This window comes from Protomyctophum bolini (assembly GCF_963924005.1).
Source record: "Protomyctophum bolini genome assembly, chromosome: 7".
Taxonomy (NCBI): Eukaryota; Metazoa; Chordata; class Actinopteri; order Myctophiformes; family Myctophidae; genus Protomyctophum; species Protomyctophum bolini.
In genome coordinates this window covers 40,493,330-40,511,552 of record NC_137868.1, presented here as the reverse complement: position 1 = coordinate 40,511,552, position 18,223 = coordinate 40,493,330, and the positions used below count along the sequence as shown (strand labels likewise).

Here is an 18,223-nt window from a genome sequence, read left to right as displayed (position 1 = left end):
TATGGATGTGGAGAAAGAGAGAGACACACTTGCAGAGAGAGGGGTCAGGCAGACAGAGATGGTCAGTGAGGGAGAGAGAGCAGGAGGGATTGTGTGTGTGTGTGTGTGACAGATCATGCAGTGATTTAGGGTTGGGGACTAGAGGGAAAAAGTAGCCCTCGCAGAGGAAGTATAATTGTTTATCAATGACCGCTGGCCGCAGAGACAGAGAGAGGAAATTGATTGAAAGGCGAAGGGTTGACACACTGGAGATTTAAGGTTTGGTTAGTGTTTGCACTGGGCCAGTGGTCATAATTGTTTATCAATGTCCGAGAGGGAGGGGGAGAGAGAGAGAGAGGGAGGGTGGAGGGAGAGAGGGAGAATGGGAAAGAGTGACAGAGTGGAAATGGAGAGAGCGAAAGTGGTTGTGGGGGTGGGTGGTGGTCGAAGTGTGTTTGCAGGCAGATATTTTGGATTTTCCATGAGACCAGACTGATGATTCAAATCGCTTATCGATAATGGTGCACATTATCCTGTTCCTTTTCTGGTTTCTCTCCTCTCTCTCTCTCTCTCTCTCTCTCTCTCTCTCTCTCTCTCTCTCTCTCGTTTCCTCTCTCGTTTTCTCTAACTCTGGCTTTGTTTTCCTCTCCATCTCTTCATCCTGTAATCTTTCTTCTCTGTCACTGTCTAACCACCACCCGCTTAATCTCTTCCTTTCTCCCCTCCGTCCATTTGTCTCCCTGCTCTCCATTTCTTTGTACTCATTATCTGTGGGTGCTCTTGCAATTTGTTCTTCTTTACTTGGTGGTTGTTGTGGGTGTGCAAGAAGAAGACCAGGCGGGCTTTGTGTGGAGTTCTCAATTTACGTGTTGCTTTTTTCTCGCTGTGTTCCAGTGAGATGTTTTGTTTCATTCGATTTCGGTTAAAATGACTGCATGCTTTATTTGACTAATATACATTTGCTTTGCCGAGGCTTTGCAAAATACTTTCATAGCCGAGCAATCACGCCATGCACGCATACTGCATTATAAAAAAATATTACATAAACACATATCCCCTCCTTACACGCACACGAAAACAAAGGCTGATGCCTGCTGTGCAATAATTCTGAAATTGAGATCGATTTAGAAGAAAAAAAGGCGAACGCACAGTCCATGTATAATTATAAACGCATAATTAAATATTATTCGTATCTGCTATTTTTGGACATTTTAGGTGTGAGTGAGAACTACGGATTTTAGAAGGCCTCAGGTCTTTTATTAACCAATTAAAACCGGTATTAGATATACTTCGTGCCGCATTGCGAGCTCCTACATCTGCTATTTTTATACATATATTGTGTGAGAACTACTGATTGATTTTAGAAGGCATTTAATCAATGTTAATTATGGTTTTAATGAACGTTTCTTTCTTTGTCCCTCCCTCCAGCCAAGCCCCACAACACGGCCTCCACGGTGACCGTGGTGGCGGGGGAGAAGATGTCGGTGGTGGCACGCTGCGAGTCGGCCGAGGGGCGCCCGTCCGCCACCATCTCCTGGGTGACCACGGCCGGCGGCAACGCCACCACCAAGTCCACGGCGGGCGGCGACAACACGGTGACGGTGACCAGCGAGTACAAGCTGGTTCCCCGGGCCACCGACAACGGCAAGGACATCAGCTGCGTGGTGTCGCACCGCACGCTGACCAAGCCCGAGAGCTTTAAGATGAAGCTGGCTGTTGAGTGTAAGGGAACGCACGCACGCATGAACACACACACACACACACACACACACACACACACACACACACACACACACACACAGAGACAAATATATTGATGGCACGCATGCATGCACACACAAATGGCACGGGCAGCACTTCCATGTTGTGCCTTTTTAAAGTTCCATTTCCTTCCGCGAAGGAGGGCCGTGTGTTTGTGGGCAGAAGAAAGATGACATCCATGGTCAGACACTACGACACGGGTTTAGTGTATTGGTTTTATTTGTGTCTGGGACCGTGCAGAAAATGCATGAAAGCCAAACAACCAGAAAATACCCATGCATGCATGCACGCGCGCACACACACACACACACACACACACACACGGAGTCCTTTGCCTTTTATATTTTCACACGCTAGGCTTTTTGCAAATATTCCATATACAAAAAGCGAATTTTCTCTCGACAAATTCTCAAACGTACTCTAACCCAAATACTCAATGTACTGTAACCCAGACACTTAAGTACTAGAACCCACATACTTCAATGTACTGTAACCCAGACACTTAAGTACTAGAACCCACATACTTCAATGTACTGTAACCCAGACACTTAAGTACTAGAACCCACACATACTCAATGTACTGTAACCCAGACACTTAAGTACTAGAACCCACACATACTCAATGTACTGTAACCCAGACACTTAAGTACTAGAACCCACATACTCAATGTACTGTAACCCAGACACTTAAGTACTAGAACCCACATACTCAATGTACTGTAACCCAGACACTTAAGTACTAGAACTCACATACTCAATGTACTGTAACCCAGACACTTAAGTACTAGAACTCACATACTCAATGTACTGTAACCCAGACACTTAAGTACTAGAACTCACATACTCAATGTACTGTAACCCAGACACTTAAGTACTAGAACTCACATACTCAATGTACTGTAACCCAGACACTTAAGTACTAGAACTCACATACTCAATGTACTGTAACCCAGACACTTAAGTACTAGAACTCACATACTCAATGTACTGTAACCCAGACACTTAAGTACTAGAACTCACATACTCAATGTACTGTAACCCAGACACTTAAGTACTAGAACTCACATACTCAATGTACTGTAACCCAGACACTTAAGTACTAGAACTCACATACTCAATGTACTGTCTGTAACCCAGACACTTAAGTACTAGAACCCACATACTCAATGTACTGTAACCCAGACACTTAAGTACTAGAACTCACATACTCAATGTACTGTAACCCAGACACTTAAGTACTAGAACTCACATACTCAATGTACTGTAACCCAGACACTTAAGTACTAGAACTCACATACTCAATGTACTGTAACCCAGACACTTAAGTACTAGAACTCACATACTCAATGTACTGTAACCCAGACACTTAAGTACTAGAACTCACATACTCAATGTACTGTAACCCACATACTCGATGTACTGAACCACCAAAATGGCCTATATTCAATGTAGTGTAACCCAATTCTTTATTTTCTCTCTCCCCCCTCCTCCCTCTAGTCCCCCCTCAGGTGTCAATCACAGGCTATGACAGCAACTGGTACGTGGGTCGTACCAACGTGGTGCTCACGTGCCAGGCCACCGGGAACCCCATCCCCACCGTGGTCACATGGAAGACGTGAGTAACCTCTGTCTGTCACTCTGTCTCCTCTCCTCCTCCAACGGTCGTCCTGTTAAGACTAAGAGTCTCCTTCTCCATCCGTCATTGTACGCTTCAAACGTGAAAAAAGGAGGGGCTGGGGGGGGGGGGGGGGGTTCACAGTTCATTTCAATTCATAATGATGATCATATCAGAGGATTTAAGAGGCGCGATTAGGCTGCTAATCTGTGCTCTGACAAACAACAGATGAGCGTTTGATAAAGAATAATGATGAGGGGGTAGAGGAGAAAACAAGTTTTCATATTAAAGGTCAGGAGAACGTTGTCGTCACTTCCATGGCTGCTAGTGTCCCCCAGGCGGTACAAACGAGCTGCTATGCTAACGTTCTTCCGTCTTCTCTGACCCTCTCTGTCAGTCTCTCTCTCACTCTGTTTCCATCTCTCTCTCTCTCTCTCTCTCTCTCTCTGTCTCTTGCACTCAGTGTTCTAGTACCCACTCTACCTGTCGTTTCAAGTTTTATTGGCATGAACGCTATATGAACGCTATATGAACTATAACGCTAAAGCATCAATCTCTCTCTCATCCAGCTCTATTAGAGCAGTTAGTGCTGCTTCCCTGATGATGGAGATCACGCTGTATAATGTCTCCTAATGGACTCTAGATTTAACCCAAGAATAATAATGGCCACCTTTCTCGCTCTCGCTATCCCTTTTCATGCATTAGCCCAGCTACTGTATATGACAAAATATGAAAAGGGCAAAGTTTGGCACTTTTTTGTTGCGTGTTAATAGCCGGGACGATGTTCCTTGGCTTCCACAGTATGCTGAATTACTGAAGGTCTGGGGGGGGTCCTCTATAAAAGTCTTCTAAAGCTGTGTTTCTCAAACGTTTGGTGCCAGCAAAGATTTGAGTTACAGTGAAATTGAGAAACCATTCGGTCTCCCTCGTATCGGGGAGACCAAACTATTTCACGTCAAGGAACCCAGAAATTATACAGTATGTTAGCCTAAATTGGCCGCTGACCCCCATCTGAAAATCTGTTGTTTCAGAAGCAAAGATTTCAGTTAAAAAAAACTTAAAAACGTTCCCTCTGAAAGTATATATATATATTCAAAGATTTGTGCCACATTTTCACGGTTTTTCAAAGAATAGCTGGTCTACAAGCTTGTAGCGCGGCACGCGAGCTTGTAGATCTGCTATTTTTCAATAGCTAAACCAGCAGGGGTTCCCGTCCAGAATGGGTTAAAGCTGGTTCAGGTGACTCAGCGCATTAGCAGTCAATGCGATCCCGGCCAAAAAAAAGTTCATGCTAATATTCTTTCTTTCTTTCATGCTCTTGTGAATGTGTGTGTGTGTGTAGTCTGACGGGGGAGATACCAGACACTGTGGTCATAGACCAGAACAAGTTGACAGTGCTGAAGGTGGACGAAGCCGTTAACAACACCTTTGTCTGCGAGGTCAAGAACCGCCTGGGAATCGGCAAGGACCAGGTCACCGCCGTGGTCAGAGGTAGGTGGCTCTACACGTACACACACACACACACACACACACACACACACACACACACACACACACACACACACACACACACACACACACACACACACACACACACACAGAGAGATAGTTAATCAGGCCTGGGTCAAATAATTTGCATTCTCATTAAGCTATAAAGCTTATTATCCATGCAGGGCCAAAGGGTGTCTTTAACAAGGAAACACACTTTTATTTTGCTCAATGTCTCAAAGGTATAATATATAAAAGTTATCAACGGAAATGAGAAATGTGCTATTATTGCAGTCTCACAGCAAAAACCTTACATTGTACAAAAGGAGTAATCAAATAATAATCAAGTGAATTTCGTGCAGCGTTTCCTGCCAGCGTGTTGTCGGATCCAGCTGTCTTGAACCTCATGTAAATTTTATGTTCGTGAAAGCGAGGCCCGAAGTAAAATGCTTCCAGCGCTCATAATGTACCGAATGCACGTAAGTAATCTTACGTTATGAAAATTAGGTTCAATGACTCGCTAGAAATCTCGAATTGATCAAGGCAGCCAGCCGTGAATAGCGGCTGATTACCGCTCGTCATCTGAATGGGATGCAGCCCGGGGTGGGGGGGGTAGGGGGACAGACCTTCATACATAAATTAGCCACATATATAACCGTATATCATTATAGGCAAATCAAAAAAGCTTTCCAAAAATAATGACAACGCCATTAAAAAAAATATATTTAAAATGTCGTTGGCCATTGAGCCCAAAACCAACAGACACCGGCCGGGCTAACCTGCTGGCTGCCAGCGGCAGACGGGCGGGGCTTTATGGACGGTCACAGAGCGAGTTTACAGGATGTTTTGGCAACCACACTGAAGTGTTTTCAGGGCAATGCTTTCTGCATTCCTGTGATTTCACCGCTCTCTCCCACAGCGAACATGGTAATCTCCGCCCATCTGGTGCTCAAAGTAAATTACAAATAAAATTAGCAAGTACACAGTAAACTCCTTGGTGTTCATTTAAATCTCAGAACCCAATTTCAAATGTGTACGCCCTCAAAGAGGTCCGGGGGGGGGGTGGGCGGTGGTGGTGGTGGCTGTCCATGAAGATGTCATTTTTGTGCCCACAGTAAATGCCACAGTACAGTCGTCTAAACTAGACTGTTACGCCACGGTATACACATTCAGGCACACACACACACACACACACACACACACACACACACACACACACTATACACCCTGGGTGTGCGTTGCTGTTACTTCCTCCCTTTTGTCACGCCTGGCTGGTTTCATACAGTACATTATCATTGTTCCCACACACCTGCTGAATGTCCACACACACACACACACACACACACACACACACACACACACACACACACACAGACACTTTTTCGGTGATAAGGGCTGTAGGGTTAGGGTTAGTGGGTCTAGCTGCTCTGTCCCGTGTGTGTGTGTGCATGTGTGAGAGCGCGCGCGTGTGTGAGCATGTGTGTACTGTGTGTGTGTGCACGCGTGCATTAAAAAATGATGATGAAGGCATTCTTTTGGGGCTTCCCTCCTTGGGACATCTCATCTGAATTCCTGCACTCTGTCCTGTTTGGAATGCACTTCCCTCTGAGCTTCCTTCTCTTCACCGCTTGCTCCAAGGTTTGCTACATTTGTAGTACATTAGCTCAGTTTGCCACCGATCACGTTGGAGCACTTTGTTGTATAGCCTTTAGATTTGTCTAAATATTTTCTTTTTCGCTTCTCTTTCTTGTGGTGCTCAAAGGCAGAGTTGGGTCTGATCTGATAACAAGGGAGAGATTGTTGAAGGAGGTCAGTCACAGTAGCCCTCTGCCTTTACTGAGGAGGAAGTGAGGTGGGAGCGGGTGGGGGGGGGGGATGACTCAGCAGACTACCCGATAAGGCTGCAATCACTGCTAATGATACGTTGGTTGCCTGATCGAGTTGTTGACTTTGAAGTGAAGTGGAGGGGGTGTGTGTGTGTGTGTGTGTGTGTGTGTGTGTACATAAGAGTGAGATATGTGGATTCACATTGCCTTTGTGCATGTGTGTCTGTGAGTAGGCGCACCACGATTGAGTGTTTGTGTTAGCGTGCCAGGCGAACGCTTGTTATGCACGACTGTGTGCAATCATGATTCACCCACCATGCATTAGTCTATACGTGTAAGCAAGAGCGGGTGAGTGTGTGGGGAGTGTGATTGTCAGAGGGAGGCGGACAGAAAGCAAAGGAGAGTACGTGTGTTTGTGTGTGTGCGTGCGTGCGTGCGTGCGTGCTCTCCCTCCGGTCATGCCACTCCGAGCTTCGCAGGACGTTCCGGCGAGTTGACTCAGCCAGATCGGCGCCTGTTTAAGTGCGGATCGCTCCCTCCTCCACCCCTTCTGTTCCTCCCGCCATCAATCTCCCTCCCTCTCCCCCATCAATCTCGCTCCATCCCCTGCATCAATCTCACACCATCCCTCCATGCTTATGCTCAGTGGCCTCTGTTCCACCTCCACAACCGCCTCGTACAAAATGCATCCTCCATGCCCCTCCTTATCGTCCATCTGCCTCCTTCCGCACTGCACTGGAATGAACTTCACTGGAAGTTACTTTGTTTGTGCTGATGGCTCTTTCCTTCCAGTCCCCTTGTGGTTATCCACTGTTGCCAACCAACCCAAACCAACCAACAGCATTCCTTATTTGTCGCTGCTGCTCGTCTGGGGCTGATCTCATGCTGTGCACCAGGCTAACCGCTAACTGCTGTAGCATAAAGGATGTAACCCCCCCCCCCCCCCCCCCTCTCACACACACACACACACACACACACACACACACACACACACACACACACACACACATCCACACATACACGCACACTCCTGCGGTGCCGATGGGGGGAGTTTAGGCACTTGTACATTTTAAGGAGGCTAAATCAGAACTTGCATGAGAGCCAAGCTCAGACCCAGAGAGGCGGATGAATGGATGCAGGGGCAGAAGGAAGAGTGGATGCTTGCTGATGGCACATTTCTCATGGGACAGTGTCCTCTCTCTCGTCTCTCCTCTTTCGCTCGCTGCAAAGCCAGTTTTCTCTGGTGCTGTGTGTGTGTGTGTGTGTGTGTGTGTGTGTGTGTATTTGATTTAACTGCATGCCACTGTGTGTGTGCATGTGGGGAATTTTACGTTTTTAGCAAAACGACTGTGTGTGTGTGTGTGCGTGCACGACTGAGCCCATGTACGAGTGTTCCTCTGGGTGTGTCTAAGTGCCTGTGGGTTTGTGTGTGTGCGCGTGTGCAAGCGTAAGTGTCCAAACCTCTCTTGAGCGGATCAGTCAGCCTGTGCTGTTTCAGCTCCTGGCTGAGTCTCTCTGTCTGTCTGTCTGTCTGTGTCTCTCTCTCTCTCTCTCTCTCTCTCTCTCTCCCATCTTGCGTTCCATGTCTCTATAGGTTCATGTCTTTTCTTTTCTCCCTTCCCTCTGCCAAGTCCTTTCCACCACTTTATGGTCTGTCATCATTTTATTTCTTTCTCTCTCTCTCGCTCTCTCTCTCAAAACAATAGCACTGAAGTATACAGTTAAATACCAAATGATGCTAAAATGATTAAAACCCAAGAAAGCACTATGGCTTGTTGTTTCCACCGGGGGCCTGTATATACAATTCATCGAAACATTTACATGCATGTTTATTATTATCCTGCATGGCCTCATGAGACGGGGCTTTGATGCTGAAAGCAGGCAAACGTGAGATTGTGCAGATCAACCAAATCGATTTTTTTCCTCCCAAAATGGGTTTTGTTTATTTATTTATTTTCAGTTTGAAGAAACCACTCAGTATAACAGGCAGCAGCTTTGGGATCACATTGTGATGACAGCTCTTTGATGGGCTTCTGCTCAGCTTCTTTGATTTGAGGTGTAACGACATTCAAACAGATGTAGCTTCTTAACCCGTTTAGACCTGAGGACCATTCTACAAATTACTTCTAAATCAGGGCTTCTCAACCCGTGGGTCACGACCCCTCGGGGGGGGGGGTCGCCAAATTATGTTGGGGGGGGTCCCCAAATTATTATTTTTTATTTATGGAAAATGGAAATGTGTTTATTAGTATTTATCGGTATTTATTTATGGTGTATTGTCTCTATTATTAAGGTTATTGTAGCAGTCCATTTATATTGGGTGTCGTGAGGGTGCGGGGCGGGGGTCCCGAGACATGGCCCAAAGCATTTCCGGGGGTCCCCGGCCAAAAACCCTGTTCTAAATCATGACAGTTTTCGGGAAAAACCTCACGTTTCTATGTCAACATTTTCATGTCAAGGACCCCCAGAAAATGATATGTAATTGGCCCCCTTCTGAAAATGTTGTTGCAGGGACCCCTCCAGAAGCAACGATATGAGTTAAAAACGTTCGCTGTGAAAGTGCCGCGCAACAAGCTATTTTTATTTAGCTATTTTTCAATAGCTAAACTTACAGTAACATAATGCTTAAAACACCTAAAGGGGTTCCTGCCCTGAATGGTTAAACTGTTTTCTGACACATCATTTGATAGTTTATACAAACTGCAGTTTCATAATCCGTAAAAGAAGTGAAACATGACCGTGTTTTGCACATTCTGTCTAGGAATTTCAAATCTGATTAGGAAAAAAAAATCAGTTTCCATGTGTGTTTTTATTTATTTATTTCTATTCCAATCTGGATTGGCATATAATCCAAATAGGATTTTGGAGTCTGAACACAGCGTAAAAAAGAAAGCGAGTGGAAAGAGATTGAGAGTGATTGGATGATGTTGTGGGTGCTGAGAGACAATTTGTAGTGAGAGAAATGTTAGATGAAAGACATGATACTGTGTGTGTGTGTGTGTGTGTGTGTGTGTGTGTGTGTGTGCACGTGCAAACGGGGCTAAGAGGGGGCGACAGGCGTGAAATGGCCAGCACCTGCTCCGTGGCAGGTCCCTGCTCCCCTCTACCTTATGGCTGTATCACACACGCCATTATGTGTGCACACCCACACACTATAAGAGGTGACTGTGTCTCTCTGTCTATTTGTGTCCTCTGCCCCCCAGTTTTGTTTTCTACTCTCCCCATCTCTCTTTGTGTATTTGCATATATATATACTCATTCATAATCTCTGTATGCCGGAGTGGGGCTCTCTCTCTCTCTCTACCGGCGTGTCATTCTCTCCCCTTCAGTCTCTCCTGTTTCTGTCACTCCATCTCCACTTCCCTTTCTCTCTCCATCATTCTCTGTCTCTCTTCCGTCATCCCTCAGACTCTCTCTCTCCCCCCTCCCTCCCTATCTCTCCTTAAATGCAGACAGCTCTCATTAATTTCAACTGAACCCCCTCCATCCATCTATCCATCCCTCTCTCCCTAGCTCCAGTCAGCACCCTCCGAGGGGCCTAACCCAGATTTTCTCTGTCTCCAACCTCCCAGCCCCCCATCCCTCCACTCTCCCCTTTTAGAGAGGGGGTACCTAAAATCCTCCCACACGCCAGTCTATTTGCAGTTTCTCGGGCTGGTGTAAGCCCACGACTAGTGTAATAGGAACTGGGGTTTCTGGAGACAGACTTTACGAGCGATGGGTTGCTGCAATACTGTACACTTGAGAGAGAGAGAGAGAGAGAGAGAGCGCGCGAGAGAGAGAGAGAGAATTATAAAGGTATTTTGTCCAGCAGAATTTGACCCATGTGCATCCGTATACAAGGTGTAACAATAAAGAAACCTTGAACCAGTCACTGTGCTGATCGTCTCTGAGCATTTCAGAGTGCACACGAGTCTCCTTGTTGCTGTCCATCTGTCTGAGACAGTTTGTGTGCACAAGTCCATCTGCTTGTCAGAGAGATTGGGTGCATGTCTTGTCTTGCCGTCCATCCATCCATCCATCTGTGTGCGTGCGTATGTGTGCGCGTGCCTGTGTATCCATGCAAGATCTGTCTGATCTGATGGAACCAAGTCCTTCTGGCCTATACTACTGGGCCCCATTAACACACACACACACATGCGCAGCCTGTTCAATCACTTGCCATACTAACAGAGGCTGTCGTACCGAAAATATGTACAAATTCACAGCGCGAGGAAGTATATATTATAAGGGCTATGCTCTATGTACAGCTCAACCCTGCAACCACCCCCGCACTTCCACACCACAACGTGTGACCATAGACCACTGGTGATTTGTGTGTGTGTGTGTGTGTGACTGTGTGTGTGTGTGTGTGTGTGTGTGTGTGTGTGTGTGTGTGCACGCCCATGACGAGGCTCGCATGCATGTCTCGGAGAGGCTGCAGCAGTGTTTACTTCCGCCCCATCTCTCTCATTACTCGCGGTCACTTGCAGCTCACGGTATATTGCATGATGCCACTTTATAAAAAGCGTATGTCGCTGCATGCTGCTGCTTTTTTGGCTCCGCTCCGTCGGGGCTGATGGAGGCAGCGGTATAGGGGGGTGGGGTTCGGGTTGGAGAGTGGGGGAGCTTTAGTCATACATTTTAGCTTTCTTGGACCCTCCGGTGGTCTCCAAGCCTTCAATTTGAGCATGCATATTACATGGGGGGTGCCTTTTTCTGTAGCTGGTGGGGTAAAGCACTCTTTCACTCAGACTGTGTGTGCTCCTTTGCGAAAGCCCCGGCTCCCCTAATAGATTCCAGTGGTGCATTGTTAACCCATTCTGACCTGAGATCAGATTCATACGAGGTTTCCACGGGACACACACTGGTCTGATTAACCCATTCTGACCTGAGATCAGATTCTAAAAATGTCAGTCGTTCTTCGAATTTTTCAAAAATAGCAGACCTACAAGCTCGTATCGCGCCACTCGGTGGCGCGATATGAGCTTGTAGATCTGCTATTTTTCAATAGCTAAAGCATAACATGATGCCAACACCAAAATGGGTGCCCGGTCAGAATGGGTTAAGCTGCGTCGAGGTCTGGGTGTGTAGGGATCTGGAGGGGCTCGTTCTCGGCCCCTGCTGTGAACTGTTATGCACCACAAATTGGAATAAAACATGCAGTAGCGTGTCTGTTTAAAAAGGACAGGACACCCATGGGGGGGGCGGGGGGGGGGGGGGGGGGGGATCCACACTGCACTGCAGAGTAGCAATCTGCAATGACTGTTTTTTTTTGTGTGTGTGTGTGTTTTTAAAGTGCAAGGATTATGACCAAGGGGTTTGTTTTCATATCGGCAAAAATGATATCCATAAAGTGGAATGGAATATGACCTACTTCTGTACCAATATGTAAAGATCCTCCACTACGTCCACGCCTCACATGTTTGCTTCTCTTTGCAGCTCTCTAAGGCATGTAAAGGAAATGGATTCGACAGGAATATGATTAACCTTTATAACGCACCTGCTAGCTTTCATCCAAAGACATTTTTCTGTCACTCTCCTTGTCCTTTTTTGTAACCCAGCGGGGCAGCAGTTTTTGCTGCAGGGAAACGCTTTGCCGTGTCACCGTGTGTCGACGTCCCAGTGGAGGCCCCCGGAGGTGCTAATGCATTTCCTGTGTTCCTGTTAGCAGTGGGACATGTGGGGACACACCCCCGGTCGTCATGTCTGTGAATAGGAAGCGTTTAGCGCCAAGTCACGAGAGAAGACGGGAAAGATGTTCAGGAGGAAGCTTGGGAGGGAAGGAGAGACAAAACGGAGAGCGTTATTGTGGGATGAAAGGGAACAAGGCGTACGACGAGGAACGAGAGAGGGAATAATAGGTTGGAGAGGAGTGAAGGGAAAGTAATGGTTGGAGAGGAGGGGGCGCAGATAGAGGAAGGGAATGAAAAGCGAGGGGAATTGAGGATAAAGAATGGAGGGGAGGGGGAGGGAGAGAGGCAAAGAAGGGCGCACATACTCAGACAACACAGTCTTCATTCAGACATGAATATGTTCAAGTGTGTGGGGAGCAGGGAAAAGAAAATTGCAGCATGACGGGAAATACAATGGCAAAATGGGCGACATGGTAGGTAAAATGGCTTTGGAGGTGACGAGAAGAGAGAGAGAGCGGAGGGCGAGTCAGCGGGATACCACACTCCTTCCTTTGACAAGAAGCCGTGTTAGAGCCGTAATGCTGTCAGAGGCCCTGCAGTCAAAGCTACTTAACAGGCGAGCGGGACTCGGAGCACCTTGGATATCGTACAGGGTACCGAATATATGACGAGCGAGGACGGAGCAGCATCGTGACATTCGAACACATTTAGAGGAACACATTTAGAGGCTGCGTTTCCTCAGTCGAGTCTCCTGCAGCTGCTGGCAGGGAAGCTATAGGTAGGGGGAAGCGAAGAAGAAGAAGAGGCATGCTGGGTATCGGTTTTCGCAACGGGCCATATTGTCAACTTGGGCTTTCATGGTCCCCAATGCCTATCAAACTGAACACAAAGCCACAGCCAGACACCGTGTGTTACAATTTACCAGTTTAGGCATTTAGCAGATGCTCTTAATCCAGAGAGATTTCCAGTAAGCGAGAACAACATGACCACATGGTAATGAATCAAATACATAGAAAGTCATCACGGTTCATAAGCAAGCTAAGAACCGAACATCCGTCTAACCGTAGAATATCTGTACAATGACACTATGAGTGCTACAATTTACAATTTAGGCATTTAGCAGACGCTCTTGATCCACATAAATGTAGCCTTTGCATATGCCTGTAAGGTCGCCAAGGCTAGTGCACTGCAAGTGCTATCGCAAGTGCTGCGGGCTAAAATGGAGTCCGAAGAGGTAGAGTTTTCAGACTATGGTGGAAGACTGCGAGTGAGTCTGCAGTTCTGATTGCAATGGGAAGTTCATTCCATAGTTTTGGAGCCAGAAGAGAGAAGAGTCTGGGCCGCGTGGAGCGCCGTCCCCGGTGTTTTAACGAAGGTTCTGCCAGCCCAACTGTGCTGGCTGATCTGTTCAGCGGATGCGCTAGTTATTTTGTCACAGTCCATGGTTGTTTGTTGGAAATTAAAGTTAAAGTGAATAGATTCCAGCACAGTGAGCCATGAACTGGCTACAAGCCGAGGACTCCTGGACTCCAATAAATAACAACCTCGGCCTCTCCTGAGACCCAGGCTTATTAAAACATATTAGCATCCTTGTCATGCAGCGACCCAATAGAAACGGGCATGCAGCACATTTCAGTTTTAAGAGCCCACTGTGCCAGCGCTACGATATAATAGGATGTTCATTGCTTCCTTTCTCTATCTATCCGCCTCAGCCTTGACATGCATGACTTGGTATTCACAGAATTCACATTCATAAGACATATTATCCATCTCTGTTAAATCATGTATTCAAACCTTTTTATTTAAAACCAGAACAATATGAGGTTTACGTCATGTGCAATGATGTTGAGTAAGTTAACTGCAACAATGCTGCATTGGCTGTATAGTAAGACAGGAGGGTAGGCAGAGCCGCAGATGGGAGATTCAGAGCTCACAGTACCAACACTGGTGGGGCTGACTTGTCATGTGGGACCTCTGTGCAACCCCGATTTAGACATCCCCTGTATCCCTGGAGTCTGCAACACAAGCAGGGATGCACAGCACGCACACGCACGCACACGCACGCACGCACGCACTCACACGCACGCACGCACGCAGTACGCATGCACAATCCTTGGCAAAACGATAGTGGGTAGCAAAGGCCTAGTTTTTCTGGTTCCCTCCCAGCATGCTCTGTTCTCCCACATGAATGATACTTTTGGATATAATTGCCATGAAAAGGCTTTTTGGCTAAAGCCAAATAGCCTTAAATGACTTGCTATTCCTGTGTGTTCATCCATGTACAATATTTGCGTGTGTGCGTGCACACGGCATGTGTGCGCATGTGTTTTAGTGTCCGTTTTAGTCTGGAACATGGCAACTGCCTTATTCAGTGGTAACACACACACACACACACACAAGCAAATTGCTGTCTCGTGGCCATATGGAAGTGCGACAACAAATTGAACTGCTACCTCCTGCGGGGAGACGGGTGGGAGTCTGTCCCCTGCTCGCTAATACATTGCGCCGAGGAAGACTCTGTCATATCCCGTCGCGTGGCTTCGACACTCCCCCACCTTCCTCCGCCATCCCTCCATCATCCGCCTCCTTCGAGTATCCATCCATCCATCCGTCCGTCCTCCTCCTCCTCCTCTCTTCCGTTTGTTTCCTCCTCCTGGCTCCTCCTATAACCCTAACCCTCGCAGAGTCACACCGTTGCTCCACAGAGCTTGGAGGTGATTGGGCTGAAGGACAAAGTTGGCTGTGGTTTGTGCTTTGGCAGTGAGGAAGTGGGCTGTGTGTCTGGGACATACGCTGGTTGTGTGAATTGGGGGCATCCTTGCTGGGGGAAGGGCGTAGGGTGGGTGTGTGTGTGTGTGTGTGTGTGTGTGGGCCAGTGTTGGCTGAAGATGCTGTTGTGACGTGGCTGACTGTGAGAATGGGAACAGGAGCAGCTCTGAGGGGGGGGGAGGGAGGGGGGGGAGAGTCAGTGCAGCTTGAAGCCCAGCACATGGACAGAATGTACACACACATGGGGGGGGACGACACGTGCACACATTCGCACATTGCCATGCGCACTGACACACACACACATGCAGGTAGGCACACGCACGCATTGTCGCATACTTTTGTGACACCTCAGCGTTTTTTCACACTTGACTGAATACAGCACCACTGACATCAGCCACCCCCCTCCCTCTCTTTCTCTCTCTCTCTCCTTCTACTTGTCCTCCCCCTCTGTGTCTTTCTATCTCTCACTCACTTTCTCCTCCACTGTACTCTCTTCTTGCCCTCTCCTCTCCCCCTGGTCCCTCTCCCTTTTCTCGTTCACTCTCTTTTTCCTTGACATTGCCCTTTTCCCCACGTATGTGTGCCCTTTCCCTCTGTATGCTGTCTTCATCATCCTCTTTATCTACCAATGTGTGTGTCTCTCTCTCTCTCTCTCTCTCTCCCCGTCTGTCGCTCTCACACATCTCCTGTTTCACCATCATGTTCCCTTTTCCCACACTCGCTCCATCTCTCTCCCTCCTCACTTTCTTTCTCTCTTCTGTCCATCCCAATGTCAACACTTCTCCTTTCCTCACTCCTGCCTTGCTTCTCTCACCTCCTTATCCTGGTGTTCCCTTCATCCTTCTCTTGACCTCTCTCTCTCTCTCTCCCGGCCCGACTGTCTGCCTATGTCTTTATCTTTCTCACACGGTTCTCACCCCCGCCCTCTCTCTCTCTCTCTCTCTCTCTCTCTTCCATCTGTCTGTCTCTCTCCTATCTCTCTCTCTCTCCTCTCCCTGTGCCTTCACCTCCACACACAGAACCCACAGTGAGCCCCTCCAACGCGGGCGTGGTGGTGGGCGCCGTCATCGGCTGCCTGCTGGCTGTCCTGCTGGTGGCGGCGCTGATCGCCGTGCTGGTGACCCGTAGCCGCCGGCAGCAGCAGCAGCAGCAGCAGCAGCAGGGCGGCTACCGCGGCGGCGCCAGCGACCTCAAGTCGCGCTTCTTCGGCGGCGGCAAGAAGACCAGCAAGAACGGCACGGGGGGAGCGGGCGGCGGCGGCAACAACAACGGCCCCATCTACGTGTACAGCGAGGGCGCCGCCGATAAGAACAACCACCACCCCCACAGCCAGCCCCTCACGGCGGGGGGCGGGGGGACGGGGGTGCCGGGTTCCGCCGTCACGCCGGCCACGCCCACGGCCCAGGACATCCTGCTGAGCAACGAGCTGGACGAGGCGGAGAGGAGGAAGTTCGACGAGCTGGAGCTGGAGGACGAGGAGGCGCCGGAGGAGAGGTACGACCACTTCGGCGGCGGCGGCGGTGGCCTGGGCGTCGGGGCGCAGCCCATCCTGCAGCTCCGCCCGCCCCACGACCAGGAGGACATGATGGGGGGCTACCTGGACGACGACATGGAGTCCCAGAGGGACGGCTCCGTCATCTCACGGACCGCTGTCTACGTGTGAGAGAGAGAGAGAGAGAGGAGGAGAGAAGTGTGGTGGAGGAAAAAAGATGGAGGGTTTCCTCCTCCCTGATGTGGATTTGAAGGTGTGTGCAGGGTGAGGAGGTGGAGACGCGGGGGGAGCTGGGGGGGGTCATCCCTAACCCGACCCCCCTCCCCCCCCGTCCTATGCGGAGAGGATAAAAGAATATCGCGTTTATTTTTTGGGAAACAAAATTTAATTGAAAATCCATGAACTGCGACGGCACAGCCCCCGCCCGCCACCCCCCTCGCAGACGGTGACATTTGAGATAAGAAGGTTGGTTGGGTGGTGTATAAAAAGTTGACAAGAACAGTATGGCGTCCCTGTACCGTGCAACCAGCCAGACAGAACTTCATCACCTGATACATCTACAGTACAGAACACCCGGAAAGACGGAGAGAAAAAGAGAATCCCACTTTCTTTTCATTTTTTATTTTTCCATTCATTCTCGTCTCGCGTTGTATCTCTTACCACCCACCGGGACTTTGACGAGGACTTTTGACAGACAGACCAAAAGATGGAAAACCGGCATACTGCTGGCGTTGGAATAATGGTGTATAGCTATAAAATATATAGCATCTCGCTAGCACATTCACTCTTATCGTCACTAGAACACGCTGCACTAGAGGAAGGAGTGGTGTCGAGCAGATAGGCACTACCTTCTATTCCCTAGTCACACCCCCCACCCACTTGTCGGCTAACTTATTTTATTGCTCTGGCATCTCATTGTGCTTTAACAAGTCTGGGAGTGGGTGGGTGGATGGAGGGCTTCTGATAAGGGTGTGGGGGGGGGGGGGGGAGTATATAAGGGTAAATCCGGCAGCCATGGCTCAGGAAACGTCCTCCATCTGCGCTTTTGTCATGTTCTCTCTCTCTCTCTCTCTCTCTCATCTCAGAAGATTGTGTTTTCATGGCCCGTTAACCCCGTTACGTTTGTTTCAATAAATGGCCACTCTCTGGTCTGACCGCGAAGGCAATCTCGTTTGGGTATAACGTACGTCAGCAAAGGTGCCGATGCCACTGCATTCGGCTTTAGCTTTAACCAGTCTCTGTAAACAGAGATGAAGGGAAAGGAATGAGGATGTGGTCATTCTGACAGGGTCGCTGAGATGAAGAAATGGATTTGAGGAGGGAGGGGGTTGTGTTGTTGGGGGGTAGTGTCACTTCTCTCTCTCGCTCATTCCCGCTCTCCTCGCAGCGCTCCCGACAGGAGGAGCCCGACCGTTAATGGCCCGTGAAGTCGCCCACTAAGCTCGGACCAACAGATTGCCACCGCTCATCGACCTATTACCCGTTATACGTGGCCATTCTACCCCCACAGCATTCTGTCTCCCTATACACCTTGTTCTTCCTCCATCCCCTGTTGTCTCACTGACTCTCCTAAATCTCCTCTCCATCTGTGTCTATCTCTATTTCCGTTTCTGTCCCCCTTCTCTCTGTCCCTCCACCCCTCTCTCTCTCTCTCTGTTTATGGTGGGCTGATTTATCC

General features: G+C 48.5%; 1 protein-coding gene across 2 annotated transcripts in view; it reads left to right on the top strand.

Annotated features, from left to right (window-relative positions):
- LOC308319024 (poliovirus receptor homolog) overlaps positions 1-18,223 on the top strand; it is a 134,471-nt gene that overhangs the window by 48,454 nt on the left and 67,794 nt on the right. Inside the window, exons 4-7 of one of the 2 annotated variants that reach the window (XM_080768822.1) lie at positions 1,408-1,701; positions 3,238-3,355; positions 4,698-4,846; positions 16,073-17,473. In XM_080768822.1, coding sequence (XP_080624948.1) covers positions 1,408-1,701; positions 3,238-3,355; positions 4,698-4,846; positions 16,073-16,716 — 1,205 coding nt within the window. In that variant the 3' untranslated portion in view covers positions 16,717-17,473. Of the gene's footprint in view, positions 1-1,407; positions 1,702-3,237; positions 3,356-4,697; positions 4,847-16,072; positions 17,474-18,223 lie in introns of those variants that run through there. The other variant, XM_080768823.1, reaches the window with a different exon arrangement.